Source organism: Petromyzon marinus, unplaced genomic scaffold (genome assembly GCF_048934315.1).
Source record: "Petromyzon marinus isolate PM22_M1 ecotype Great Lakes invasive population unplaced genomic scaffold, UKy_Petmar_22M1.pri1.0 PM_G_Scaffold_119, whole genome shotgun sequence".
NCBI classification, from domain to species: Eukaryota; Metazoa; Chordata; class Hyperoartia; order Petromyzontiformes; family Petromyzontidae; genus Petromyzon; species Petromyzon marinus.
The window spans coordinates 176,627-204,596 of record NW_027422672.1 but is presented as its reverse complement, the minus strand read 5'-3'; the positions used below and the strand labels follow the sequence as shown (position 1 = coordinate 204,596).

At 45.7% G+C, this 27,970-nt stretch overlaps 1 protein-coding gene across 3 annotated transcripts; it reads left to right on the top strand.

The window, feature by feature from the left end:
* The first annotated feature begins 10,989 nt into the window (after positions 1-10,989).
* LOC142909405 (heterogeneous nuclear ribonucleoprotein L-like) lies at positions 10,990-26,283 on the top strand. 3 transcript variants are annotated; one of them, XM_076059722.1, is made up of 13 exons: positions 10,994-11,261; positions 13,130-13,248; positions 15,500-15,737; positions 16,129-16,214; positions 16,346-16,442; positions 17,935-18,004; positions 21,295-21,381; positions 21,872-22,125; positions 22,482-22,603; positions 23,282-23,483; positions 24,095-24,152; positions 24,981-25,076; positions 25,535-26,283. In XM_076059722.1, exons 1-13 carry the CDS (start codon positions 11,037-11,039, stop codon positions 25,588-25,590), a joined length of 1,710 nt encoding a protein of 569 aa, XP_075915837.1. In that variant the 5' UTR covers positions 10,994-11,036; the 3' UTR covers positions 25,591-26,283. The 3 variants fall into 3 exon arrangements, with proteins under 3 accessions (XP_075915838.1, XP_075915837.1, XP_075915839.1); XM_076059724.1 differs by lacking the exon at positions 13,130-13,248 and having other exon boundaries at positions 11,006-11,261; XM_076059723.1 differs by lacking the exons at positions 22,482-22,603; positions 25,535-26,283 and having other exon boundaries at positions 10,990-11,261; positions 24,981-25,070.
* The last annotated feature ends 1,687 nt before the right edge of the window (positions 26,284-27,970 follow it).

The following is a 27,970-nucleotide window of genomic DNA, read 5'->3' as shown; positions in this document are numbered from 1 at the left end:
GAGTCTGAAATCAGCTTGTGAAAGTCAAAGTTCCGCAATGAACCCATCCCTCGTGAATCACGAACCGGACGAATATCCCAGCTTGGACACTTTTAAAGGTATCGAGGTGAAATATGAAGAGGTGAAGGTGAAATGTGAAGAAGTGATGGTGAAGAGGGAAGAAGTGATGAGCGAAGAAGTGAAGGTAAAATGTGAAGATGAAGATTCAACTCCAAAATGGGACCTTCACATCGTAAAGCAGGAGGAGAATTCTGACTGAGGCAGAGCGAGGCAACTCCCAGCAGTTTGTGGAAGTGGAGGTGTGGGTGGACTTCCTAGACAATACAAAGTCAAGTGGAGACCCGGTAGATGTGTAAGCCAGAGACGATGTCGCTACAATAGATGCACCTTTGTCACAGGCCTTTAATGACAAGAACGTGAAGTTGGACACTCAGTTCCTAGGTTCAACCTGCAGAGTAAGAGCGGCCAGTCTTTGTGGGCCCGTGGGTTGGGTAGATCTCTCACCAGGAGCGAGAGACAATAAGCCCCCAAGCATTCACTATGTTATAATAATTGCAGTTACACGGTGCTTGCTTAACCGCCTCAGCAACTCGGAGTTTTGTATCTCGTCTGAAGCACTCGAAGAGCATCCCCAAGTAGCAGCTGCACCTGTGTGGCACAAGGTGGTGGTCCTACACCAGCCTGCATGTGGACAAGAGCCTGTCAGGGGGCGATGATTGATGCGTAATTTCAGTTGTGTAGTTTGTAGGTAATCTTGATTCATAGCTTTCGTGACTGCAGGAATCCACACTCTTGAGTTATTTCGGTAAAGTCACCACGTGGGTAGAAACATAACAGATGACGGCGTTTAGATCACAACACGAGCAATCGTCATCAGGTGGGACAACCACAGCAAGAGAAACTGCTGAAGTAGTAGGCGCCTACTCCAGCAGTTTCCTCTTATTGCTGCTGTGCTTGTCCCACCTGATGACGATTGCTTGTGTTGCCATCGAAACGCCGTGATCTATTATTTGTAGCGTAATGTTTAGAATTTGATACATTTTGACCCAGACGCCAGCATGCAACGGCCTACTCGTTTTGAATGACGCAACAATAGTACGTTGTACATACACGGTTAAGAAGACAGTGCGTATTTGTAAAATAACTTCTTGTTAATACGATGTAACGTGATGCAGTCAATTTCGCTGCAGTAATTCAATGTTGCTAATATGCCCGTCAATGATTTATAATGAATACTTGTCTGATTGTGCATTTAACATTTTATCTGAGGGTCACACATTGAATAAGTGATGTTAGGACAAAGTGTGTGTGTGTTTGGAAGTAACCTGTACAGAGGACTCAGGTGAGACCCGTTGTTCTTGTGATACAGGTCAAAGGGTACTTTCGTGTTTCACGAAGCGTCTGCCTCTGGAGCAACTCATTATCTTTGAAATAGGGAGCACGCTCGGATCATTCACCAGTTACAAGGCATACCACTTGAAAGTTACACGTATAGGAGGAGGTACATTCTCTACAACACGAATTGTAGTTTTGTCTTACGTGTTGACGTAGATTTTGTCTAACTGGGACTAGAAATGCTCCTTGCTGATTCACGTCTGGATGTTCGTTACCTATCTGTTGAAGCAAACCCCACTGCTGTTGTTGAGACGCTGTGCACCAATAAGGGTCCAACACATTTACGGCCTTCAGGCCAGGAAAGTCACAACATTTGCACACGAAGGACGCATTCACGCAAGTACTCCATGCTCCGTTTTGAAGTTTTAAAATGAAACATCTTTGAATTGTGTTGTGTTTTGCATTAGATGATTTTATTTCTTCATTAAAAGCTTGTATCAATTTACATCTGGAAGACTTCATTGAAAAGGACATTTCGCGTGAATTTTCTCTCGTCATTAAGCAGATGGCCTTGCCGGGGGTTCGGTTCAATGCGGACACAAACAGTGTACACACACACAGTGTACATACAGTGTACACACACAATGTACACACACACAGTGTACACACAGTGTACACCCACAATGTACACACAGTGTACACACACACTGTACAAACAGTGTACACAGTGTACACACTGTACACAGTGTACACACACAGTACACACACACAGTACACACAGTGTACACAAACAGTGTACACACACAGTATACACAGTGTATACACACAGTGTACACACACAGTGTATATACACAGTGTACACACAATGTACACACACATTGAACACACAGTGTATACACAGTGTACACAAATAGTACACACAGTGTACACACAGTGTACATACAGTATATACACAGTGTACACACACAGAGTACACACACAGTATATACACACACAGTGTACACACACAGTGACAGCGACACAGTGACACAGTGTATACACATAGTGTACACACACACAGTGTACACACACACAGTGTATACACAATAATGTCCACGTTGTTGTTGAGCTCACACACCCAATCTAAATCAACTTAAACTCCAACTCTGTGACGTCACCACTCTGCATTACCTCATCGGTGTGAAACGCCAGGGTGAGGTGTACCTCGTTAGTGACGTCATGTCACCAGGTTATTCAGCCCTCCCCCGTCCACCGCGCACTTGAGCGTGACGTCACCTCCGCTTGGGTCACTGCCGATATCGTTCCAGTGGCAATCCTTATTTGGGCAAAGCTACGCCCAGTGACTGGCGGCTAATTAACATAATGTGTCCGTTAAAGCCGTCGCGAGTTTATTGCGACGGGTTCAGCTCTCAAGCCCCCATCCCTCGACATATGGGCCGTATTCATTAACATAATTTATTCAGTTAAATAGTCGCTCGTGGGAGGGAAGTGACGTCATACTACCTGCTGTCCCGAGGCAACAGGAAGCTGCCGTGTGCGCGCTTGCACTGAAATCCGAGGTGAGAAATTCTCATCGTTGTGGTGGTGGTTGTTGTTGTTTACCAAGGTAGAGCCTCGCTCTCTCTCGTAGGGATGTCAGTTGAGTAGCAGTGAGCATGGGAATCGATGTCCAGGTTGGAACTTTACAACGCGGGGCCTAGCCACGCGGGGTCTTGCCTCCTGCCCTCGCCTGATTGCGTTTACTTTAATTATCTCGCTTAAGTTTTATTTGTCTTCACCCGGCTCGCCACTTTGTAACTTTGTTTTATTGTAAATATTCACACAGTTTTTATATTCGTTCTTTTGTTAGCAGGCCAAGCCCGCTTGAGCTGCTATACCGCTCTTGTTATCAGAAGCGACCTGCCCACAACAACACAAGGTGAGGCTTTGTCAACGTGTGTGAATGTTTTGACTTAAAACTTTGGTGACTGCAGGAATTAATATTCTTGGTTCTTTCGGTAAAGTCACGTAGATAGAAAATAAAATAAAAATAACAGATAATAAATGTATCTTTTTTTAATTGAAGCAAAACACCCCACAACGTTTCTATGGCTACATTAATGTTGAAGATGCGAGGGCTTACAGGAATATTTATGACATTTGCCCTCTCATTGCGTGCCATGACAGTGCTGTTTGCACAGTCACACACAGTCACTGTAAGATGTTTTTCTTGGTCGTGTTTTTGTTTTGTTGTTGTGGTTGCACCCGATTCAAGAGCCGAATGGCTCACGGGACTATAACCAAAATAAATCAAACTGAAAATCAAAAAACTGAAACCGCGTGATGAATTTGGGAAAGCTTTTTCACTGCATCTCCAAATACATATAAAAGGCAAAGTTGTGATTGTGTGTGTTGTCTGTTCAAAATGTTTAGCGTACTTCCCGACATGCAACAAACTGGAAATTTGCCATGTGGGTACTTTCCAGACTGTACACCGTGCAAACATTATACAAATACACTTTTGTTTCTAGGGGGCGGGGGGGGAGCTCAATAATGTATAGATTTTTTGCACGGCAAGTGAGCTGTGACGTCAAATCTGTCACGTGACCCTCGTATGTGGAAGCGTCACTCATTGTAGTGTAGCGGTTACCGTTGTCTGTGTGTGTGTGTCTGTGTGTATCTGTGTGTGTCTGTGTGTGTGTCTGTGTGTGTGTGTCTGTGTGTGTGTGTCTGTGTGTGTGTGGAAGAGTAACGCATTGTAGTGTAGCGGTTAGCGTTGTCTGTGTGTGTGTGTCTGTGTGTGTGTGTCTGTGTGTGTGTGTCTGTGTGTGTGTGTCTGTGTGTGTGTGTCTGTGTGTGTGTCTGTGTGTGTAAGCGTAACGCATTGCAGTGTAGCGGTTAGCGCTACGCCGCGATACGAACCCGGCGACCCGAGTTCAATTCCCGCTCACGGCCACCACCGGCGACGATTATTTGAACCGCTTCTGGGCCTCCCCTAGGTCGACTCAGCCTAAAACGAGTAACTGCTGTGGTGTGAACATCGCCACTGGGGAGACAAAGGCGGCCGGACGTGGTGGATCCAAGTCCCGGGCGAAGCCGGGTAGTACAGCTAGTCGTGAATATATGAATGAATATAGACGTGTAAGTCACGTGTGACTGTTTATATTCATTCCTCCATGGCTCGATACTGACGTGTAGAGGGTGTGGATATTCTTATTTTCTGTCTGCAGCTGAGGCTGGTCTGATGGAGCAAAGGCCCTCAGCACACCAGCTCGGTACGACAAGTCAACAATGCGACCAGCGTGCATACAGCACGGATCGGACTGGAAATTTGACACGGCACCAGAGAACTCGCACAGGAGAGAAACCCTTCAAGTGCACTGTGTGTGACAAGGCATTTGCATGGCCATCAGTTCTTGAGACCCACCAGAGAACAGACACAGGAGAGAAACCCTTCAAGTGCACTGTGTGTGGGAAGTCATTTTCACAGTCATCTGCTCTTAAAATTCACCAGAGAAAACACACGGGAGAGAAACCCTTCCAGTGCAGTGTGTGTGTGAAGACATTTTCAGATTCATCTGCTCTTAAAAAACACCAGAGAACACACACGGGAGAGAAACCTTTCAAGTGCAGTGTGTGTGTGAAGGCATTTTCATGGTCATCTGCTCTTAAAACACACCAGAGAACACACACGGGAGAGAAACCTTTAAGGTGCATTGTGTGTGGGAAGACATTTTCAGATTCATCTACTCTTAAAAAACACCAGAGAACACACACGGGAGAGAAACCCTTCAAGTGCAGTGTTTGTGGGAAGACATTTTCATGGTCATCTGCTCTTAAAACACACCAGAGAACACATACGGGTGAGAAACCCTTCAGGTGCAGTGTGTGTGGGAAGACATTTTCAGATTTATCTACTCTTAAAAAACACCAGAGAACACACACGGGAGAGAAACCCTTCAGGTGCAGTGTGTGTGGGAAGACATTTTCAGGTTCATTTGCTCTTAAAACACACCAGAGAACACACACGGGAGAGAAACCCTTCAAGTGCAATGTGTGTGGGAATGAATTTTCACGGTCATCTCGTCTTAAAACACACCAGAGAACACACACGGGAGAGAAACCCTTCAGGTGCACTGTGTGTGGGAAGACATTTTCAGATTCATCTGCTCTTAAACAACACCAGAGAACACACACTGGAGACAAACCCTTCAAGTGCACTGTGTGTGGGAAGGCATTTCCAGATTCATTTAATCTTCAAAGACACCAGAGAACACACACGGGAGAGAAACCCTTCAAGTGCAGTGTTTGTAAGAAGGCATTTTCACAGTCATCTGCTCTTAAAAAACACCAGAGAACACATACGGGAGAGAAACCCTTCAAGTGCAGTGTGTGTGGGAAGGCATTTTCAGATTCATCTCATCTTCAAAGACACCAGAGAACACACACGGGAGAGAAACCCTTCAAGTGCAGTGTTTGTAGGAAGGCATTTTCACAGTCATCTCCTCTTAAAAAACACCAGAGAACACACATGGGAGAGAAACCCTTCAAGTGCAGTGTGTGCGGGAAGACATTTGCAAATTCATCAAATCTTCAAGTACACCAGAGAACACACACGGGAGAGAAACCCTTCAGGTGCACTCCATGCGGGAAGGCGTTTTCACAGCAACAACATCTTCAAGTACACCAGAGAACACAAAAGCATCAGAAGATCCACAAGGAGTGGAGTCTGAAATCAGCTTGTGAAAGTCAAAGTGCCGCAATAAGCCCATCCCTCATGAAACAAGAACCGGAAGAAAATCCCAGCTTGGACACTTTTAAAGGTATCGAGGTGAAATGTGAAGAAGTGATGGTGAAGAGGGAAGAAGTGATGGTGAAGAGCGAAGAAGTGAAGGTGAAATGTGAAGAGGTGATGGTGAAGAGTGAAGAAGTGAAGGTGAAATGTGAAGATGAAGATTCAACTCCAAAATGGGACCTTCACATCGATGGAGGCAACGTGAAGCAGGAGGAGAATCCTGACTGTGAAGCAGAGCGAGGCAACTCCCAGCAGTTTGTGGAAGTGGAGGTTTGGGTGGACTTCCTCCGAGACAATCCAAAGTCAAGTGGAGACCCGGTAGATGTGTAAGCTTGAGACGATGTCGCTACAATAGATGCACCTTTGTCACAGGCCTTAATGACAAGAATGTGAAGTTGGACACTCAGTTGCTAGGTTCATCCTGCAGAGTAAGAGCGGCCAGTCTTTGTGGACCTGTGAGTTGGGTAGATCTCTAACCAGGAGCGAGAGACAATAAGCCCCCAAGCATTCACTATGTTAGCATAATTACATTTACACGGTGCTTGCTTAACCGCCTCAGCAACTCGGAGTTTAGTGTCTCGTCTGAAACACTCGAAGAGCATCCCCAAGTAGCAGCTGCCCCTGTGTGGCACAAGGTGGTGGCCCTGCACCGGCCTGCATGTGGACAAGAGCCTGTCAGTAGGGGGCGATGATTGATGCGTCATCTCAGTTGTGTAGTGTGTAGGTAATCTTGATTCGAAGCTTTCGTGACTGCAGGAATCCACACTCTTTAGTTATTTCGGTAAAGTCACCACGTGGGTAGAAACATAACAGATCACGGCGTTTAGATCACAACACAAGCAATCGTCATCAGGTGGAACAACCACAGCAAGAGTAACTGCTGAAGTAGTAGGCGCCTACTCCAGCAGTTTCTTCTTATTGCTGCTGTGCTTGTCCCACCTGATGATGATTGCTTGTGTTGCCATCGAAACGCCGTGATCCATTATTTGTAGGTAATGTTTAGAATTTGTTACATTTTGACCCAGACGCCAGCATGCAACGGCCTATTCGTTTTGAATGACGCAACAATAGTACGTTGTACATACACTGTTAAGCAGACGGTGCGTATTTGTAAAATAACTTCTTGTTAATACGATGTAACGTGATGCAGTCAATTTCGCTGCAGTAATTCAATGTTGTTAATATGCCCGTCAATGATTTAGAATGAATACTTGTCTGATTGTGCGCGTGCATGTAACATTTTGTCTGAGGGTCAAACATTGAATAAGTGATGTTAGGACAAAGTGTGTGTGTGTGTGTTTGAAAGTAACCTGTACAGAGAACTCAGGTGAGACTCATTGTTCTTGTGATACAGGTCAAAGGGTACTTTTGTGTTTCACAAAGCGTCTGCCTCTGGAGCAACTCATTGTCTTTGAAATAGGGAGCACGCTCGGATCATTTATCAGTTACAAGGCATACCACTTAAAAGTTACACGTATAGGAGGAGGTACATTCTCTACAACACGAATTGTAGTTTTGTCTTACGTGTTGACGTAGATTTTGTCTAGCTAGGACTATAAATGCTCCTTGCTGATTGACGTCTGGATGTTCGTACCTATCGGTTGAAGCAAACCCCACTGCTGTTGGTGAGACGCTGTGCACCAATAAGGGTCCAACACATTGACGGCCTTCAGGCCAGGAAAGTCACAACATTTGCACACGAAGGACGCATTCACGCAAGTACCCCATGCTCCGTTTTGAAGTTTTAAAATGAAGCATCTTTGAATTGTGTTGTGTTTTGAATTAGATGATTTTATTTCTTCATTAAAAGCTTGTATCAATTTACATCTGGAAGACTTCGTTGAAAAGGACATTTCGTGTGAATTTTCTCTCAACGTTAAGTGGATGGCCTTGCCGGGGGTTCGGTTCAATGCGGACACAAACAGTGTACACACACACAGTGTATACACACATACAGTGTACACACAGTACACACACACAGTGTACACACACAGTGTATACACAGTGTACACACACAGTGTACACACACACAGTGTACACACACAGTGTACACACACAGTGTATACACACATAGTGTACACACACACAGTGTACACAGTGTACACACACACAGTGTACACAAACACAGTGTACACACACAGTGTACACACACACAGTGTATACACACAGTGTACACACACACAGTGTACACACACAGTGTACACACACAGTGTACACAAACAGTGACACAGCGACACACACTGACAAAAACAAAGATACAAAGATCCCCCATATAGCCTTAGACTGTAGGGGCAAGTGCTGTTAGCGAGCACCTATGAAGGCCTGAACGGTACACGAGGGGGTGGGTGGCCAGCACCACGCCCGACCGCCTTTGTCTCCCTAGTGGCAATGTTTACACACCGCACCAGGTACTCATTTTAGGCTGAGTCGACCTAGGGGAAGCCCGGGACCGGTTCAGATAATCGTCACTGGTGTTGGCCGTGAGCGGGAATCGAACCCGGGTCGCCAGGTTCATAGCGCAGCGCGCTAACCGCTACACTATCGCTCCCCACACACAGTGACACACAGCGACACACACACAGTGACACACAGTACATCACACAGTGTACACACAGTGACACACAGTGACACACAGTACACACACACAGTGTACACACACACAGTGTACACACACAGTGTACACACACACAGTGACACAGTGTACACACACACAGTGTACACAAACAGTGACACAGCGACACACAGTGACACACGTGGTGTCAATAAAGTTACAGACACCACGTGGTGTCAATAAAGTTACAGGAACCGCGTGGTGTCAATAAAGTTACAGCGGCCTAGAGGGGCGGACCGCGAAGCCTCGGCGAAAACTTCGTGCCAGTAAAACCCCTCACACCCCCTAGGCAGGGATCCCCTTGACCCCTCACACCCCCTAGGCAGGGATCCCCTTGACCCCTCACACCCCCTAGGCAGGGATCCCCTTGACCCCTCACACCCCCTAGGCAGGGATCCCCTTGACCCCTCACACCCCTAGGCAGGGATCCCCCTATGGGCAGTGTTGAGTCTATGGTGTAGTGCTGAGTCTATGGTGCAGTGTTGAGTCAGTGGGCAGTGTTGAGTCTATGGTGCGGTGTTGAGTCTATGATGCAGTGTTGAGTCTATGGTGCAGTGCTGAGTCTATGGTGCAGTGCTGAGTCTATGGGCAGTGTTGAGTCTATGGTGCAGTGTTGAGTCAGTGGGCAGTGTTAAGTCTATGGTGCGGTGTTGAGTCTATGGTGCAGTGTTGAGTCTATGGGCAGTGTTGAGTCTATGGTGCAGTGTTGAGTCTATGGTGCAGTGTTGAGTCTATGGTACAGTGCTGAGTCTATGGTGCAGTGCTGAGTCTATGGTGCAGTGTTGAGTCTATGGTGCAGTGCTGAGTCTATGGTGCAGTGCTGAGTCTATGGTACAGTGCTGAGTCTATGGTGCAGTGTTGAGTCTATGGTGCAGTGCTGAGTCTATGGTGCAGTGCTGAGTCTATGGTGTAGTGTTGAGTCTATGGTGCAGTGCTGAGTCTATGGTGCAGTGCTGAGTCTATGGTGCAGTGTTGAGTCTATGGTGCAGTGTTGAGTATATGGGCAGTGTTGAGTCTATGGGCAGTGTTGAGTCTATGGTGCAGTGTTGAGTCTATGGTGCAGTGTTGAGTCTATGGTGCAGTGTTGAGTCTATGGTGCAGTGTTGAGTCTATGGGCAGTGTTGAGTCTATGGTGCGGTGTTGAGTCTATGGTGCAGTGCTGAGTCTATGGTACAGTGTTGAGTCTATGGTGGTGCAGTGTTGAGTCTATGGTGCAGTGTTGAGTCTATGGGCAGTGTTGAGTCAGTGGGCAAACGTACAAAATCAGCGGGGGATCAAATACTTTTTTCCCTCACTGTAGTAGAGACGATGGGACGAAGGGTGCTACTTCATGTATTTTTGGTAAGCCGTATAATCTTGGTGGCCTGGCAGCAGAAGGTTTCAACGAGAACTGTTTGGTTTGATCAATTAATGTGGTTGAATCAGAAATGATTTTGGTTTGTATGACGAGGCTGTTGGTGGGATCTCTTTTTATTTTTGTATAGCTACCATCATTGAGTAATTCTTTAATTTTGTTGTTATATTCTATTTTATCCATGATGACAGTGGCATTGACTTTGTCGGCTGAGAGGATGACAATGTCATCCCTCTTTTTTTAATTCATATAATAATCAGATTTCATTATTTTTATTTATTTATTCTTATTTAAATATAATCAAATTTGATTAGTTAAATTTTAAACGAAATTTTATTTACTTATTATTTAAAATAATCAAATGTGATTATTTGTAAGTTTTATTTATTATTATTTTAAAATATAAAAATGTGGTTATAAAGAAAGGCTAAATTATTAATTAAATATTTCTGCCTTTACTTATTATGTAAAAGTGAGCGAAATATGTCAATTATTTTATTATTTAATCATTATTATTTAAAAATAATCCAATTTGATTATTTTAACTTATAATGTATATTTCTTTATTATTTAAAACAATCAAATTTTATTATTTAAATGTATGTTTTTTATTTATTTAATCTTATTTTAAAAATAATAAAATTTGGTTTTTATTTATTCTTATTTAAAAGTAATAAAATGTGATTATTGGAATTTTTTATTTATTTATAATGATTTTACAATAATCAAATTTGATTATTTTTATTTATCATTTATTATTTATCATTTATTATTTATTTAATATTATAAAAATATAATCAAATTTAATTGTAGTCCGAGTCCGACCTAGGGGGAGGCCCACGACTGCTTCAGATCTCCGTCGCCGGCCCCAGTCGGCCGAGAGAGGCATCACGTGACGAGTGGCTGTGGGGTCACACCAAGCCGCGCGAACATCGCCAGAGGCCACATCGATCCGAGAATCGATGTCACGCGTTGGAATCGCCCCGCCGCCGCCGCCCGCTGCTGCCGCTGACGCTCGGCGATCCGCGCGGGCATCGTTTTTGAGCGACAGGATCGCGAATCGATTCCCTCCGGCGCTCCACGCCATCACGATGTCGACCACCGCCGCCGCCTCCGCCGCCCGGCACGCGGCCAAGCGCCTGGGAGTCAATGGCGAAGGCAACGACCGCGTCCAGGCGGGCGCGATGGTGAGCGTCAGTGACGAGCGACTTGACGAGGTGTTTTTATAACGAGAAGATGTTTATTTTACTCCTCCTCGCCCAGAGCCTCGTTGTGAGGCCTGGGCCAGAGGCTTCACTCAGGCGACGTGCCACCACCACCAGCCGTGTTTATATTATTTAACGTGATTGTTTAGCTTTGTAACTCGCAGATTCCAGTGCCGTTGCGAAGAGCTTCTTGGTGTTGGGGATGGACCACGCGGACCACAGCATCGCTAGGCTCTGCTTACGTTCAGTAAAACGCGTTTTGGTAAACGTGGATTTCGTGTTCGTTAACACTTTGGGCTATTTCCAGTGTAATTTTTTAGACGGCGTTTTCTCTTCTAAGGGTGTGTATTCTCTTTGCACTGAACTAAAATAATAAAAATATGAAACAATAAAAACATTACTCATTGTTTTTTTCGGTAAAGTCACGTATGTAGAAATACAATAAAATTATATTAAAACAAAAAACAATCACGACGTTTCGATCACAACGCAAGCGATCTTCATCAGGTGTCAAGAACAAATCACGGAGGTAAATACAGCAAAAGATGAGAGACGAGAATTCAACAAACCTGAAACAACATTACGTGAAGCACATCCAGTCAGGCCAACGACACAGTTAGACACTTCCTGGCGGACCACGAATAAAAACATTGCCTACCAGGAGAGATTCGTTCATGAGGCTATCCACATATACAAGCACAGAGACAATTTCAACCGAGAAGATGGATTCTGGCTTAGCAATCATTGGAAGGATTTGATAAACCATTTCGGGTCTTAATTGTTCACGCTTACGGTGGCTTTCAGACCGCATCCATTATTTTCGTCTCCCCCCTCCTCTTTTCAGAACATAGATGGACTCGTCCATCTGAACAAACTCTCAAATCGCTCTCCGTGGTGCTGACGTTAAAAAAACGCCACTTTTATTCAAAATTTCTTGCTGTGGTTTTCACACCTGACGATGATTGCTTCTTGTGTTGCAGTCAAAACGTCGTGAGAATTGTATTGTTTTATATTTTTATTATTTTATTGTTTCTCTTCTACGTGGTGACTTTACCAGAAGAACCAAGAATATTAATCCCTGCAGTCACGAAAGCTTTAAATCAAAAGTTAAAATACTAATTAAGTTAAAATACCGATGTGTTAAATGTCCCACGCGATGGCGTCGTGGGGTAGCTCTTCGACCCTCCCCAATGTGATTAAAAACTTTGCGGAATAATAAAACTTTACAGCGTCTACAAAAGCGCACCTGGCGGTGGGGGATGCGAGTTCCAGAGTTTGTAACTCGAGGGCCGTTTAGATTTAAAGTTAAACTCGCGAACGTTCTTAGCGATTACTGAAATGATGGCACTGAGCTATGGCCATTTTTTGCCAAACGGATGCAGATTTAAAAACCCCTTTAATGCAAGTGTCTGCATCTGCTCCGATATCACTTGCCAGCGATGTTAGCCGTGGCTTTATTTTGATTTTGAAAAAGTTTTATGGTTTGGCCATGTTTGTTTTGTTGTAGTACGGAGTTAGACTGATGGCCTTAATCTAAGTTGTCTTGTGGTTGTTGTTGTTTGACTTGCATCCCACTGGGATTTTTGCACACAGCGTTGGTGTACGGTGCTATTTCAAGGATTATTTTGCTGTTTTTTCTTGGATTTTCTGTTTGCACAGTCACATAATCACTGTAAGATGTTTTTCTTGTTCATGTTTTTGTTTGTTGCGGTTGCACCCGATTCAAGAGCCGAATGGCTCACAGGGCTATACCAAATAAATGAAACTGAAAACTGTCTTCTCGGTATAGGAGGAAACAACAGCTTTGCACAATAGTCGTGTTGAGTTTGCTTCCTTGCCGACGTGCACAGGACACGTTTGAGGACCCACACAAGCCCCCACCGTCGGGTGTGGTTCACGTGCGGGGACTCTTGGACACAGCCCTCGAGTCGGACCTCGTGGAGGCCGTGCGGCACTTTGGCCTAGTCAGGTGACCAGTCGGTGGTGACCGTTGCCCGCATGGGGAAGGAAGCTGTATTATTATTATTGTTATTATTATTGTTGTTTACCGAAAACACCAAAGATTAATTCCTGCAGTCACGAAAGCTTTGAACCAAGTTTAAACCGCCTCTACGGGGAGGTATAAGGTCTGTATCTTTGTGTCTGTCTTTGTGTTGTCTTGTGTTGTCTGTGTGTTGTCTCTGCTTGTGTATCTGCCTTTGTGTCTGTGCTTGGATTTGTTTCTCTGTGCCTGTGTGTCGGTCTTGGTGCTTCCGAATGTTTGCTGCCGTGCTCCACTTTGCTCTATGCATACCTCATGCTAAAATGTCCCATTGTCTCTCAGCCTTGCCTTCTCATGCTAATATGTCCCATTGTCTCTCAGCCTTGCCTTCTCTGCCTATTTAAGGCGACTTCACTGTGTGCTTGTACCTGTGCTGGTCCGCTCTACTTGAATGTCTATGTGTGTGTGTGCCGTCTGTATCTTAAATTTCATACTTAACTTGCAATTTAGCAATCTTTGAAATAACGTAATCAACCAGGCTTTGCGTTAATTGTGTTTTGACCGACCGTCTGTGTTGCTTTATTTGGTTTCCAAATTCTGCTAAACTCTTGTCTGTTTGGTATGCTTCTCTCTCTGTGTCCCCTATTGTGTCGGTGTTAGTTCCCCCCTACTTGGGTGTCTGTATATACATCTGAGGTTATGTGTCTCCCCTCTCTCGTAAATTTAGCTCTTCTGTACCTGATGATGGCTGCTTGTGTTGCAACCGAAACGTCGTACGCTATTATGTTATTTTATTATTTCTTATTTATACGTGACTTTACCGAAAAAAACAAAGATTATTGTTATTATAGTTATTATTATTGGTGTTATTATTGTTGTTATTATTATTGTTGTTATTATTATTGTTATTATTATTGTTGTTATTGTTATTATTGTTGTGGTGGTGGTGTTTGCGGACGTGGAGTGAACGTAGACCTTGGAAATTCGAATATTACCGATTTTCGCTTCGACAACTCAAGAAATTGCATAACACGAAAATACTCGATGGTTCTTAAGCACGGGGTGGGAGATGCCCTTTCTGGGGGCGCAAGACGTGCCAGATTATTTTTAACAAGGTAAATCATCGAAACACATTGAGCACGGGCACGTAAGCACTGCTACTTTGTTCCATCAAACCTCTAAATTAATAAACATTGTACGTTTGAAAAAAAATATTGAGAACCAAAGGGGGGGTGGCAAGGCTGCAGGTTAAAGCTCAAGAACCACTTCCGTAAATAAAAAGCCGTGGCCGCGTGTGGCGGTGGACGAGAGGGCGCGGCGTTGCCCACGTCACGGCGTGATCGGCGACGCCGTGCGTGGCTTACTCGGGGCCTTTACAGCCTGAAGTGACCAACCAAAAACCGCTTCATCTTCTTTGGGGTTCTTTCGGTAAAGTCACCACCGCGTAGAATGAGAATAAAATAATAAATCGATCAAAATTAAAATAACACGATAAAATTCTCACGACGTTTCGGGCTACGACACAAGCGGCCTTCATCAGGTGAAGGGACGAGACTGCCAAACTGAAATGGGACAGTCTCGTCCCTTCACCTGATGAAGGCCACTTGTGTTGTGGCCGAAACGTCGTGAGAATTGTGTTATTTTATTGTATTATTTTATTCTCATTCTACGTGTTGGTGACTTTACCGAAAGAACCAAAGAAGATTAATCCTTGCAGTCACGAAAGCTTTAAATCGAAACAAAAAACCGTTTGTTTTTCAATTTTCCCAAGTCACGAATTCCCTCCGAATTAAAGTGCCGCTGCTGCTTTTGTTGTGCCATCTGACAAAAGCGGCACACGTTCAAATGTGATTAGTAACCGTGTTAAAAATTAATATCTTGTATTGAAATGGTGCACACATACCTTGTTTATGTACGTTTGAAGAGGCTTCCTTTATCAGGTGATACATCGATAGAAGAAGACTACATTACCCTCAAGATGTATTCTAAATCTAATTATATTGTTACAGTACATTCAATTCCAACGCACTACACTGCCAAACTGAAATGGGACGTGGCATCTAACCTGCATCCAACCAGTCTCCACTCCGTTGCATGCATTGAAACATTTCTTGAGATCAAATGAGGTGACTTGGAGCAGACCAACCTCGTGTTTAACATCAACAACAACAGGCACGCGTTTTAAAGTCGGCCACATCTTTGAATAACGGCACTCGTTTGAATCGCTCCCTCCGTGCAGCTACGTGGTGATGATGCCCAAGACGCGGCAGGCACTGGTGGAGTTTGAAGACCCGGAGAGCTCCCGCAGCTGCGTCGACTACTCGTCCACGGGCTCCGTCTACGTGTGCGGGCAGCCGGCCTATTTTAACTTCTCTACCAGCCAGAAGCTTTGGCGCCCTGGCGTCCCGGGGGATAACGGCAACAGCAACCACGTCCTGCTCTTCACCATCCTCAACCCCATCTACCCCATCACCACGGTGGGCATTGTTACGCTCACAGCAGCTAGACATTCACGCGTGAATAATTTGTCGGGTGTGCCATGCGCACACGCGCGCACACACACGCGTGTTTCATTTTTACGAGTGAAATTATGTCCGTTTTGGATTACAGTGAATGGCTTTTTCTAAGGAAATTACATCGATCCTTTGGTTCATTTGAGGCAATTGAAGTCGTGTTTTTTGTTTGTGCTTTGAAGTCTACCAATGGCATTGAATAAAAAAAAAATAGACCTAATGTTGATTTTGGAAAGCGTTGATGTCCTGTATGGCTCGATCTTAAAAATTCACTGGAAAAAAAGCTTTTCAAATTTACTTGGTAATGCGTGCAAAATCACCTCGCTGCGTTTGTGTGCTCCATGTGGTCCTGCAGGATGTGCTTTACAACATTTGCAAACCATTTGGGCCTCTGCAACGCATTGTGATCTTCAGGAAGAATGGCCTGCAGGCCTTTGTGGAATATCCTTTCAACGAGATGCATAACCGTAACGACATGTCCGCCATTCACGTAATTTTACGTGTTATTTTGGAGATGCTAAATGTATTGTTTTTAAAATGAAATGGTCGTGTTTTCCTTAATTTTTGGCCACGTTTGTTTCGGTTGAGAGCGCCGAGAGAGCGAACTCATCTCTGAATGGAGCAGACATCTATTCGGGCTGCTGTACTCTTATAGTGGACTATGCGAGGGCAAGTACAACTGATACTTTGTACATTCACAAGTGTGTGCACCACAACCTGGGTTTTTTCACCCGCAGACCAAAGATTAATTTAATATTCTGAATTGACCACTTTGGTGAGCAAATAATGCTGAATACACACGGCAATTCATTGCCAGATGAGGGCTTCCGCACTCGACGCCTGTTGTGGGGTTATTTGACTTGTGTGCGGGGTAAAGGAGTGTAGCATATTTTGTGGCAGCATAGAAATACAATGCACCCAATGGGTTTTACAGCTGCCCACCACACAGCCCCACAACCTACAACAACCCATTTTGCATGACGGTCATCCTTGCCGTTGTCTAAAGTCAAACTTTTCCCAATTGATATTACCGTGAGGGTGGTTCTCATCTGAGCCAGTGCCCTGAGCCAGTTAGTGGAAAATTCGCATCCAGTGGGAAGGGTAGAGTTGGTTTTTAATTCAATTTGATTTGGTGACGGGTGATTAACATTCAGCCATAGGCTGCTTTGCGAGACCTGCAGAGTACCTGAGGGGAGATGTTACATTGTTAGCAGGAAATAAAATTACAGAACAGTAATAACGAATGCATCATTTTCATAATGGGGTTATGGCACTTCAACATTTTTGAGGTATACGATCAAGGCTAATGCTTCACAGTACACGAGGAACACCGCGAATAAATAATACCAAGTTAGGCAGAGCATGCCAAACTTATGTGCAATTAAACAAGTTTGGAATTTAAATAGGCCACCGAGGGTTAGCGATTTTTATCTGCAAACACGAAGGGAGCTTGTTCCAACGAAGAGGGATAATCAACACGTGATCTTAAAAAAAAAACGGTGGCAGAATGGCCACTGTTTCCCACAACTCCGATAAGCACGCTTTTATTTCGATTTAAAGCTTTCGTGACTGCAAAACCAAAGAAGAAGCACGCTTTTGCTACGTACGGCGCGAAAGTTTAGCTTACCGTTGACTTCCTACGTGTGGCAGCTCTTATTCATTCATCTCCCAGGAGGTGAAGGGTTGCGTTAAGTACCTCGGTTTCACCGCAAGTTGCGTGCCGTAATTGTCTCGGGGGTAATGACTTGCTTAATAATTATTATGCTTGTACATTTTAAATGGTTCTAAAGTTTCGATTTAAAGCTTTCGTGACTGCAAAGATTCATCTTCTTTGGTTCTTTCAGGTAAAGTCACCACCACGTAGAATGAGAATAAAATAATAAAATAACACAATAAAATTCTCACGACGTTTCGGCCACAACACAAGGTCGGGACGACAGGTTTCTTCCTTTCACCTGAAGAAGGCCACTTGTATTGTGGCCGAAACGTCGTGAGACTTTTATTGTTTTAGTTTATTATTTTATCCTCATTCTACGTGATGACTTTACCGAAAGAACCAAAGAAGGTTCTAAAGTTATATAATTTTTTTCCGAGCATCTATGCCCTATATGCTGGCCACGAATAATGTTTATCTTTTCCCCCTGCTGTGTCCTCTTTACAGGCGACGCGTCTGAATGTGTTTAAAAATGACTCTGAGACCTGGGACTTCACCAACCCTGGCCTCAAGCAAGGTAAGACCAATATTGAGCATATCAGAGCCGCGCTCTCTCGACAGCTGGTGGTGGTGAGCCCTCGGTGTGTGGGGGGGGGTGACGTTTTTAACGCAAGGGATGGGGGGTGTGCACGGCGTGATGAAACAGGCATTGACTATTTCTGTACGCAGCCGGCTTTGCCGTGTTATACTTGAAGATCCGTGGCCAAGTAGAGGGGGAAGTTTGGAGCGTTCTCAAGAGGATAATGCAGCTTCTGCACTTGAGATTTTGGTTGCAGAAAAATGTCACACCTGCAGACACTTGGTTGTCTTGAAGCACATTGGTGTACTGTTTACAATCTACAGAACTTGGTCGATGTCACAGGAAGTTATTTGAAACGCCACTCCCCTCTTCTGTATCAAACATGCAATCACTGCAATTGTGTAGAGCTGGTCAAGGTTATTTTCGTTTATACCTATCTTCTCCATATATATAAAAGGCAAAGTTGTGATTGTGTGTGTCTGTTCAAAATGTTTAGCGTACTTCCCGACATGCAACAAACTGGAAATTTGCCATGTGGGTACTTTCCAGACTGTACACCGTGCAAACATTACACAAATACACTTTTCTTTTTTGGGGGGGGGGGGAGCTCGATAATGCATTTATTTTTTGCACGGCAAGTGAGCTGTGACGTCAAATCTGTCACGTGACCCGTAGTGTAGCGGTTAGCGCTACGCTGCGCTACGAACCCGGCGACCCAAGTTCGATTCCCGCTCACCGCCACCACCGGTGACGATTATTTTAACCGGTCCTGGGCCTCCCCTAGGTCGACTCAGCCTCAAACGAGTAACTGCTGTGGTGTGTGAACATCGCCACTGGGGAGACAAAGGCGGCCGGGCATGGTGGATCCAAGTCCTGGGCGAAGCCGGGTAGTAACAGCTAGCGCAACATATAACTAAATAATCTTTGTGTTTTTTTAGCCCATGCTAAGCTTGCGTAGTTTACTCTGGGCAGATTGGTTTTAAACTCCTGCCCGTGTACTTTGTTTTTCTAGTTAACCCTTCACAACAATGTGGCAGTTTAAGTGAATGTTGTGAAGAACAGGATTCACAAGGAGGCATGTGGCTGCTGGAGTGTTCAATAATCCATTGGATTAATTTTTTTGTTACCATTAAAGCTGTTGCCCTGGTACTGGACATGCGATAGACATTGCCATTAAGTTGGTGGCGTTTTAGATTTTGATCAGCTTTGAAGATTTTCCCAACGTCAAGTGCATGTGGCCCATAGGCGGGTACTCGGTTGTTCGGGTGTATCAAGGCTGGTCATTTTTACACTACAGTGTAAAACCTTGCATTACGAGCATAATTTGTTCCGGGAACGTGTTTGTAATCCAAAGCGCTCGTACATCATAACACTCGTCTATCAGTTGTGTGATCACGTGACTCACGGCAGTACAAAGCGTGTCTACACGTCTACCAGTTGTGTGATCACGTGACGCTGGGCAGTACAAAGCGTGTCTACACGTACACTACTCGTATTGCAAGACCTCGCTCGTTTATCAAGTTAATATTTATTTACAATTTTAACTCGTCTTGCAAAACACTCGCAGACCAAGTTACTCGCAATCCAAGGTTTTACTTTGTATTTAGATTTACCAGGGTGTGTGTCTGTTGGATCAGAAGTAGATGCCAACTTTCACTGGCATATTTGAGGTGGACATTGCACGTTGCGTTTTTATATTTTGTATGGTTGAGAAACCTTGACTGCATTATGTGGTGTCTGGATACTAAGCGGAGAAGCTTAGAGGATGTCAGAAAAGCCGATATTTACGATTGAAAATATCACTTATTATAAAGTAACCCTTTTAATTTGGTACGATTGAGCCTGAACAGGAAAATGTATCTTTGTCCCGAGTACATTGTGCGTACGCACAGATATTAGTTTCCGAAGAGGTAAGTCTCGCCACTTTATCAAGGGAGCTTCAGGGACACGGTGCGGTTTGATTTTATCGCCAAATTTCCGTAAACGCTTCGAAGAGTATTTTCCTCACTCCAAACATCAACGCTACAAGGAGCATCTGCGAGCATTGCCGCACACAGAAGCACACGGAGGCAATTTGCAAGCAACACACGAGCAATCAAGCGCCCGGCAGCCAACAGCCACCGACGTGAACGGCGACGACACGAACGGCGACATTGGCGACATCCTCGTCGGCACTTGGGAGGCACCGGGGACCAAGCAACCAACACGCCGCCGCCGCTGTGACACGCACGGCCGACCCGCGCCCCCCACGCCTGCAGCGCCACGTCACGGAACACTCGGCGCAGCACGCCGCATCCGCTGCACCGCAACCGCCAAGTGCCGCTTGGCAGAGGCCATCGGATAACCCGCGTCCAGCCGCAGGCACCGGGGGGACACGGCGCTGACAGACCGGCAAAGTACCGGCATCGCCGCGAAGAAGCCAGGAACGACAAAAGCCCGCATTCACCGCGAACGGGACTTGGAAATAAGCCGAACGGAACGCGTGCCGATGCGTTTGGGGCTTAAAATCGCTCCGTTGGTGAGAATTTACCTCGACGCTCGTACGTTTAGACTGCCTTGCTAAAGTTTTGTTTGCAAACGAGGCTTTTTACATTGCAGATGCCAGACACAACGCATTTCGCATCGGTTTATAAGCGGCGATCTTTTTCATTTTAAAGGTTCGTAAGGCCCCGTCGCCCACTTCAAGTGTCCCAATTTTAAGCCCCAAACCAAAAAGGGTCGCCGGAGAGCGAGAGGTGCGGTGGCACGGACAACGCGGGGGGGTCCATTTGTGCCGAGCGTGACTGCTGTTGGCGCAGGAAAGAAGGCGCCGGCCTTTCTGTTGCATCCTCCTCGCGATGGGTCGTCAGCCGCCGCCCGACTCTGGGCAACTTTGTGTTCCCGTCGAAGCGTAGACTGGGTAAGAAACGAGCGGGCATCGCAGGCGGCAACCACGGATACTCGCTGACGCCGCACCTCGGAACAATTTGTCGCGTGCATCTGTACACCTCCAATAAAAAAAATTTCTTCTTCTTGCGATGAGCGTTTCTTTACGCGCTGTATTTTGTATGGTGCTCGTTATTTATGTTGCGCCGTGTGAAATCTGCATTTTAAAAATACCGCCGATTGTTTTTATCGACAGACGCAGCGCGCCCCCTTGTGGAATGTGCCCAGAATTTCTTAATGTGTCGGTAGTGTGAATGTTCTGGGTGCAGAATGATTTTTTTGGATTGTCATATTTTGTGCAGCAGTGAGCGCTTATGTTTCCCGTGGGTGAATTTGGTGATCGTTTTTTTGTTTGTTTTCAGAGGACAATGCAGTGATGCCAGCGAAGCAAACGTCTCTCCTTGGCGACCATCCCAAAGCACACGCTTGCGGTGGTGGCGACTGTGGAGGTAATCCCCTTGTTGCGAATGCTATAATTTCGGTTTCCTTCAGCTTGCTGTCAGATTGAAAGAACCTGCTGCCTGTTGAGAACATTTCTTATTTGGAATTAGTGTTAAGGTGCATCCTAAAAACCTTTTTTTGCGGTTAACAATTGCAACGTACGAGTTGCTTTGTGTTTTAAAGAGACGATATTTCCAACAGTTATCAGATGTATTGGGTATTTAAAACAAGCTATGCTGAATAAGAGCTCTAGCTTGGTGGGCCTCAACCTAAAATAAAAACTAGTTTAGTCTATTCCCTAGGCAACTGAGTCTTCTGGACCAATGTTTTCCAGTGTCTCCAAGGGGTAGAGTGGTGAATCCTGGGTTACCTGATCTTATAGGAAAGGGCACACGTGTGTGTAAGATGATGGCTGTGGTAAATCTGTTTTTCAGAGAAGTTTAGAGAGTTTCAGCTAGTTCACGATGCGTTTCCCCCTCTTGTGTGTTTGCGTCACAGGCCACCAGCAGCCACCGCCACCGGGCCTCGACTACGGACCTGGCGGCGACGGCATGGGCATGGGCGGTGGGGGAGGAATGGGCATGGGAGGAATGGGCATGGGCAACCTGGGTGGGCCCCAGGGCCAGCACGTGCAGGCCATGATGAACCAGCAGGCCGGCAACAAGGTCCTCATGGTGTACGGCTTGGATGCCGAACGCTTCAACTGCGACCGCGTGTTTAACATCCTCTGCCTCTTCGGCGACGTGGAGAAGGTGCCTTCGCTGGGTGTTGCGCGCGCCTGCTTTGAAATGAGTCCCTGTTTTTTTCCTTCCAAAGGTTCAACCGCGGTGCAACGCGTACGCACGCGTGTGGTGCACGTCGTGCGCTCATCGTGTTATATAAAGTGGGAGATTCACACGACCAAATTTGTTCACCGGTTGACAACATACACATTTGCTCTTTTTTCTTTACAAAAATGTACCCAATGCAAAGTGTTCTTTGTGCATGTTTTCTAATGGCCCCTCGGCCAACACTTCACATTTCAACGATGCGTTACAACGAAACTTGTAGATATTTTCGTACAAGATTGCGCGATGCTGAACCGTGTTACGGGTTGTTATTCTTGTAGGTTAAGTTCCTGAAGAGCAAGCCGGGAGCCGCCATGGTCGAGATGGGAGATCAGTACGCCGTGCACAGGGCGGTTTTTCACCTCAATATGTCTCAGATCTTTGGAAATAAAATCAACCTCTGGTGAGCCGTTTTGTTCCCGTGTTAAAATGGTAAATGTAACTCGTCATATCCTGTTAATGTAATTGGATACTGCTTTCCCTTTAGAGAAGACAACTTTAGTAAATATTTAGTGCAAGTGGCTAAATTTTAGGACGGTGAAAAAGAGAGCTGATAAATACCGTGAACGAAACACTTGTCACACAGCTCACGAGGACCCCGATGACTTGCTGTCCAGAGCCTTTTTTGAAGTGGCGAACGTGAAATTTGGATTCTAGATTTGAAGCTTTACGGAGAGGGCCTTTATTGAAATAGCGAACGTGAAATTTGGATTCTAGATTTGAAGCTCTACGGGGAGGGCTTTCACCTATCTGTTAGAGCTTTCAACAGACAACGGGACAAGAAGTCAAAGCTCATCGAGACGCTGACCTTCCTCAAAAGATGCCGCGACAACAAGCTTAAAGGACTCGACCTGGGCTTTGCTGTCTTCACTCCAACGCTGTCCTCTGGACAGCCCGGTCCCTTCACCTGATGAAGGCCACTTGTGTTGTGGCCGAAACGTCGTGATTTTTTGTTATTTTATTTTTTACCTACGTGACTTTACCGAATAGAACCAAAGAGCACTTGAAATTTGGAACATGATAAAATAAATAAAAACAGTTTCTTCGCGCTATTCCCTCCCTTCCGCCCTCGTCTCGGCAGCGCGTCGAGGCAGCGGTCGATTGCGCCGGGCCAGGCGTTCGAGCTGCCGGACGGCACCGACAGCTACAGGGACTACGCAGGTTCTCGCAACCACCGCTACGCCGACAGCGAGAAGGCGGCGAAGAACCGCAACCAGCGTCCCACCGCGGTGCTGCACTTCTTCAACGCGCCCACGGACATCACGGTCGAGATGTTCGCGCAGGTCCGTGCCCCCGCCGCCCCTTCAGCCTGCTGCCAGCAGCGCAGAAGGGGAGCGCGTTCGGTTTCTTTAAAAGTTTTCCCAGGTGAAGCTTTTATAAATATTCAAGTCCAAAGTTTGCACGTGAAACAATCGTGGGTTTTTAAGATGAGCCTATTGATGTTGTGGAGTTTGTGGTGGCCCATGACACGTTTCCTGTGACGGAACAAATGTAAAATGGTGTAATGTAGTTTCCTTTCAGCGGTTAAAACATAAGATGTATAAATAATGCAGTCGATGTTCCAAAGGGACTTTTTTGTTACAGACTAGACAACACCTCGCGTTAATTTGTCCTGTTCAATACATTACGATTCATATTCATTCGTATTCGAAAGGTTTACATTTCAGTCTTTGGACATTGTTTCTGCAAATGGTTGCATTCCCCCTGAGTCTATGCTTGGTGTTCACAATAATCTGAGCACTTTGAAAGACTGCTCCAAAGCTGGCGAATGTAAATTTAAAAATGGACAACGGGATTTGTGCCTGCAATTAAAATGACATCTCCCGAATGCTTTACCGGTGCACGTTAACTGTTACCAACTATAACGTGAACGCCGCCCGTTCTGTCCCCGCAGCTGTGCGACGAAATGTCGATTGCGAGGCCCCGCTCTTTCAAAGTGTTTTCTGGAAAAAGTAAGTCCCGCAAAGTATGTTTATTATTTATCTTACGTGTCATGGCACAGAATAAATCGTGTACTGTATTCTCCATGCAATCGTCGCTTGATTTACAGCACGACACCAGATGATCTGCAACGTGTGCTATGAGGCCATGCTCAAGAAACCCTGTGAAAAATTCTCTCGCGAGAGCAGTCCTTGCTATTCACTCGCGCCCAAGCTGACTGAAGCGTGTTAGCGTAGCCAAGGCATCGGACTGAAGCCTTCCTGCTGCAGAAATTCACCGACGACTGACACCACCCTTTAAACACGGCTTCTTTAGGTAAAGTCACGTAGAAGGGAAACAACAAAATAATAAATATATACAAACAGACAATTTCAACCGAGAAGATGGATTCTGGCTTAGCAATCATTGGAAGGATTTGATAAACCATTTCGGGTCTTAATTGATTGTTCACGCTTACGGTGGCTTTCATACCGCATCCATTATTTTCGTCTCCCCCCTCCTCTTTTCAGAACATAGATGGACTCGTCCATCTGAACAACTGCCAAATCGCTCTCCGTGGTGCTAACGTTAAAAATAACCGCCACTTTTTTAAAATTTTCTTGCTGTGGTTTTCACACCTGATGATGATTGCTTGTGTTGCAGTCGAAACGTCGTGAGAATTTTATTGTTTTATATTTTTATTATTTTATTGTTTCCCTTCTACGTGGTGGTGACTTTACCGAAAGAACCAAGAATATGAATCCCTGCAGTCACGAAAGCTTTAAATCAAAATGGCGAAGGGTGTTGCGTTTTACACGACCCAAATTACTCTATGAGCGACGGTCCGTCCACGTGTCCAGCCGATAGGAGCGTGTCCGGCCTGATGGAGTGGGAGACCAAGAACGATGCCATGGAGGCTCTGGCGTGCATTAACCATCACCCCCTGAAGAACGCAAGTAAGTTGTGGGGTGTTGGCCATTTGTGTTGGTGCGATGACATTGAAGCGGTGCTGCATTATCGGCAAATCTTTGGTCGTACGCTCTGTTGAGCACCTAATGTTCAGATTTGGGGGGGGCGCTTGTTATTACCATAGCACCATCTGTGTACACTGGCTGCCTAGCAGCCTTGGGTGAAATTGCAGGAAGCGAAAGCAGTTGTAGATTGTTGTATTATATATTAACAGGTTGTTATTTATGGGCGATTTGGATTTCGTTGTTGTTGTTTGCATATACAGAATGGAATTGAAAGTTGACATAGCCAAGCACTTTCACTTATCACAACTCAACGTTATCTTAGCTCCCTGAACGAGTTTGTTAACATCAACAAAGACCCTCCTAAGAATCGCTTCATTGTTTTAAGTTTTTGTGTGCTCCAGTGAAGACGTCATGTGGCTCCCCTGTTTTTATTTTCTCAGATGTTCCATACCTCTACACCCTCAAACTGTGCTTCTCCACTGCCCAGCCTTCATAGAAGACAACTCAACATGTTTCATGCCGTATTGAACGTCGGTGTCAACATCATTGTCACTTTGTGTATTATTTGTGAATGTCCCATCACTCTTGTTGAAAGTTAACCGTGGGTATAGGTCGAAAGTGCAATTTGACGCGTTTACATTTTAGTTGTCATTTTTTGGAGGATTAATTTAGATTTCTATATTGACTGCACCGAAAGATTTTAAAGGTCGCAGTGGAAATGAAGAATGTTGAAATTAAAATAATTATGATTAGTCTCCTTAACCTGCCGAGTTTGTCTGCCGTGTGCATTGCTATTTTGTCCATGAGCCCCAAACCAGATTTCACTTGGCAGTCCTCGGGTGCCGTAACTTTAGCGGCTCCAATTAATTTACAATTTGGGGGGGTTCTCAACTTGCTCATAGCCAAAGTTTTTGCTCCCACCACGAGTGATGCTCCTTTCTTGCTGTAGCCCATGGCACTAATATTGCCCATTTAATTTCATAACGGAGAGCTCTGAAATAAATGCCAAAGAGACCCTTTTGGGGGGGGGGGGCTGGTAAAAATATACCCCGACTCATTGAAAATCCCATTGAAAAACATGGGTTAGCATTCTGTACAGTGCGTGTATTTAGCAGGTTAATACGCTTGCAAATATAAACCCCAAGAGAAAATAGAACAGTGTTTGAAAATAAAAGCATGGAGAGATGCATGTTTGACATCGAACTGGAATCGATTGAACATGAGCGTGGAGACATGAAGGAAGTTGGGCATAGGGTAGGTGAGTGACTGAGTGAATGAGTGACTGAGTGTGTGGGTGGCTAGGTGAGTGACTGTGTGTGTGGCTAGGTGAGTGACTGAGTGTGTGGGTGGCTAGGTGAGTGACTGTGTGTGTGGCTATGTGAGTGACTGAGTGTGTGGGTGGCTAGGTGAGTGACTGTGTGTGTGGCTAGGTGAGTGACTGAGTGAATGAGTGACTGTCTATGTGGGTGGCTAGGTGAGTGACTGCGTGAATGAGTGACTGTGTGGGTGGCTAGGTGAGTGTCTGGGTGGCTAGGTGAGTGACTGAATGACTAAGTGTCTGTATGGATGGCTAGGTGAGTGAATGAGTGACTGAGTGTGTGGGTGGCTAGGTGAGTGACTGAGTGTGTGGGTGGCTAGGTGAGTGACTGAGTGAATGAGTGACTGTGTGTGTGGCTAGGTGAGTGAGTGACTGAGTGTGTGGGTGGCTAGGTGAGTGACTGTGTGTGTGGCTAGGTGAGTGACTGAGTGTGTGGGTGGCTAGGTGAGTGACTGTGTGGCTAGGTGAGTGAATGAGTGACTGTCTATGTGGGTGGCTAGGTGAGTGACTGCGTGAATGAGTGACTGTGTGGGTGGCTAGGTGAGTGTCTGGGTGGCTAGATGAGTGACTGAATGACTAAGTGTATGGTTGGCTAGGTGAGTGACTGAGTGAATGAGTGACTGAGTGTGTGGGTGGCTAGGTGAGTGAATGAGTGACTGTGTGGGTGGCTAGGTGAGTGACTGAGTGTGTGGGTGGCTAGGTGAGTGAGTGAATGAGTGACTGTGTGAGTGTCTAGGTGAGTGACTGAGTGACTGAGTGTGTGGGTGGCTAGGTGAGTGACTGAGTGAATGAGTGACTGTGTGGGTGGCTAGGTGAGTGTGTGAATGAGTGACTGTGTGGGTGGCTAGGTGAGTGACTGTGGGTGGCTAGGTGAGTGACTAAGTGTCTGTGTGGGTGGCTAAGTGAGTGACTGAGTGAATGAGTGAGTGTGTGGGTGGCTAGGTGAGTGTGTGGGTGGCTAGGTGAGTGACTGTGTGGGTGGCTAGGTGAGTCACTGAGTGAATAAGTGACTGTGTCTGTAGGTGGCTAGGTGAGTGAATGAGTGACTGTCTATGTGGGTGGCTAGGTGAGTGACTGCGTGAATGAGTGACTGTCTGGGTGGCTAGGTGAGTGTCTGGGTGGCTAGATGAGTGACTGAATGACTAAGTGTATGGTTGGCTAGGTGAGTGACTGAGTGAAAGAGTGACTGAGTGTGTGGGTGGCTAGGTGACTGAGTGTGTGGGTGGCTAGGTGAGTGACTGAGTGAATGAGTGACTGTGTGGGTGGCTAGGTGAGTGACTGAGTGAATGAGTGACTGAGTGTGTGGGTGGCTAGGTGAGTGACTGAGTGAATGAGTGACTGTGTGAGTGTCTAGATGAGTGACTGAGTGAATGAGTGACTGAGTGTGTGGGTGGCTAGGTGAGTGACTGAGTGAATGAGTGACTGGGTGGCTAGGTGAGTGCGTGAATGAGTGACTGTGTGGGTGGCTAGGTGAGTGACTGTGGGTGGCTAGGTGAGTGACTGAATGAGTGACTAAGTGTCTGTGTGGGTGGCTAAGTGAGTGACTGAGTGAATGAGT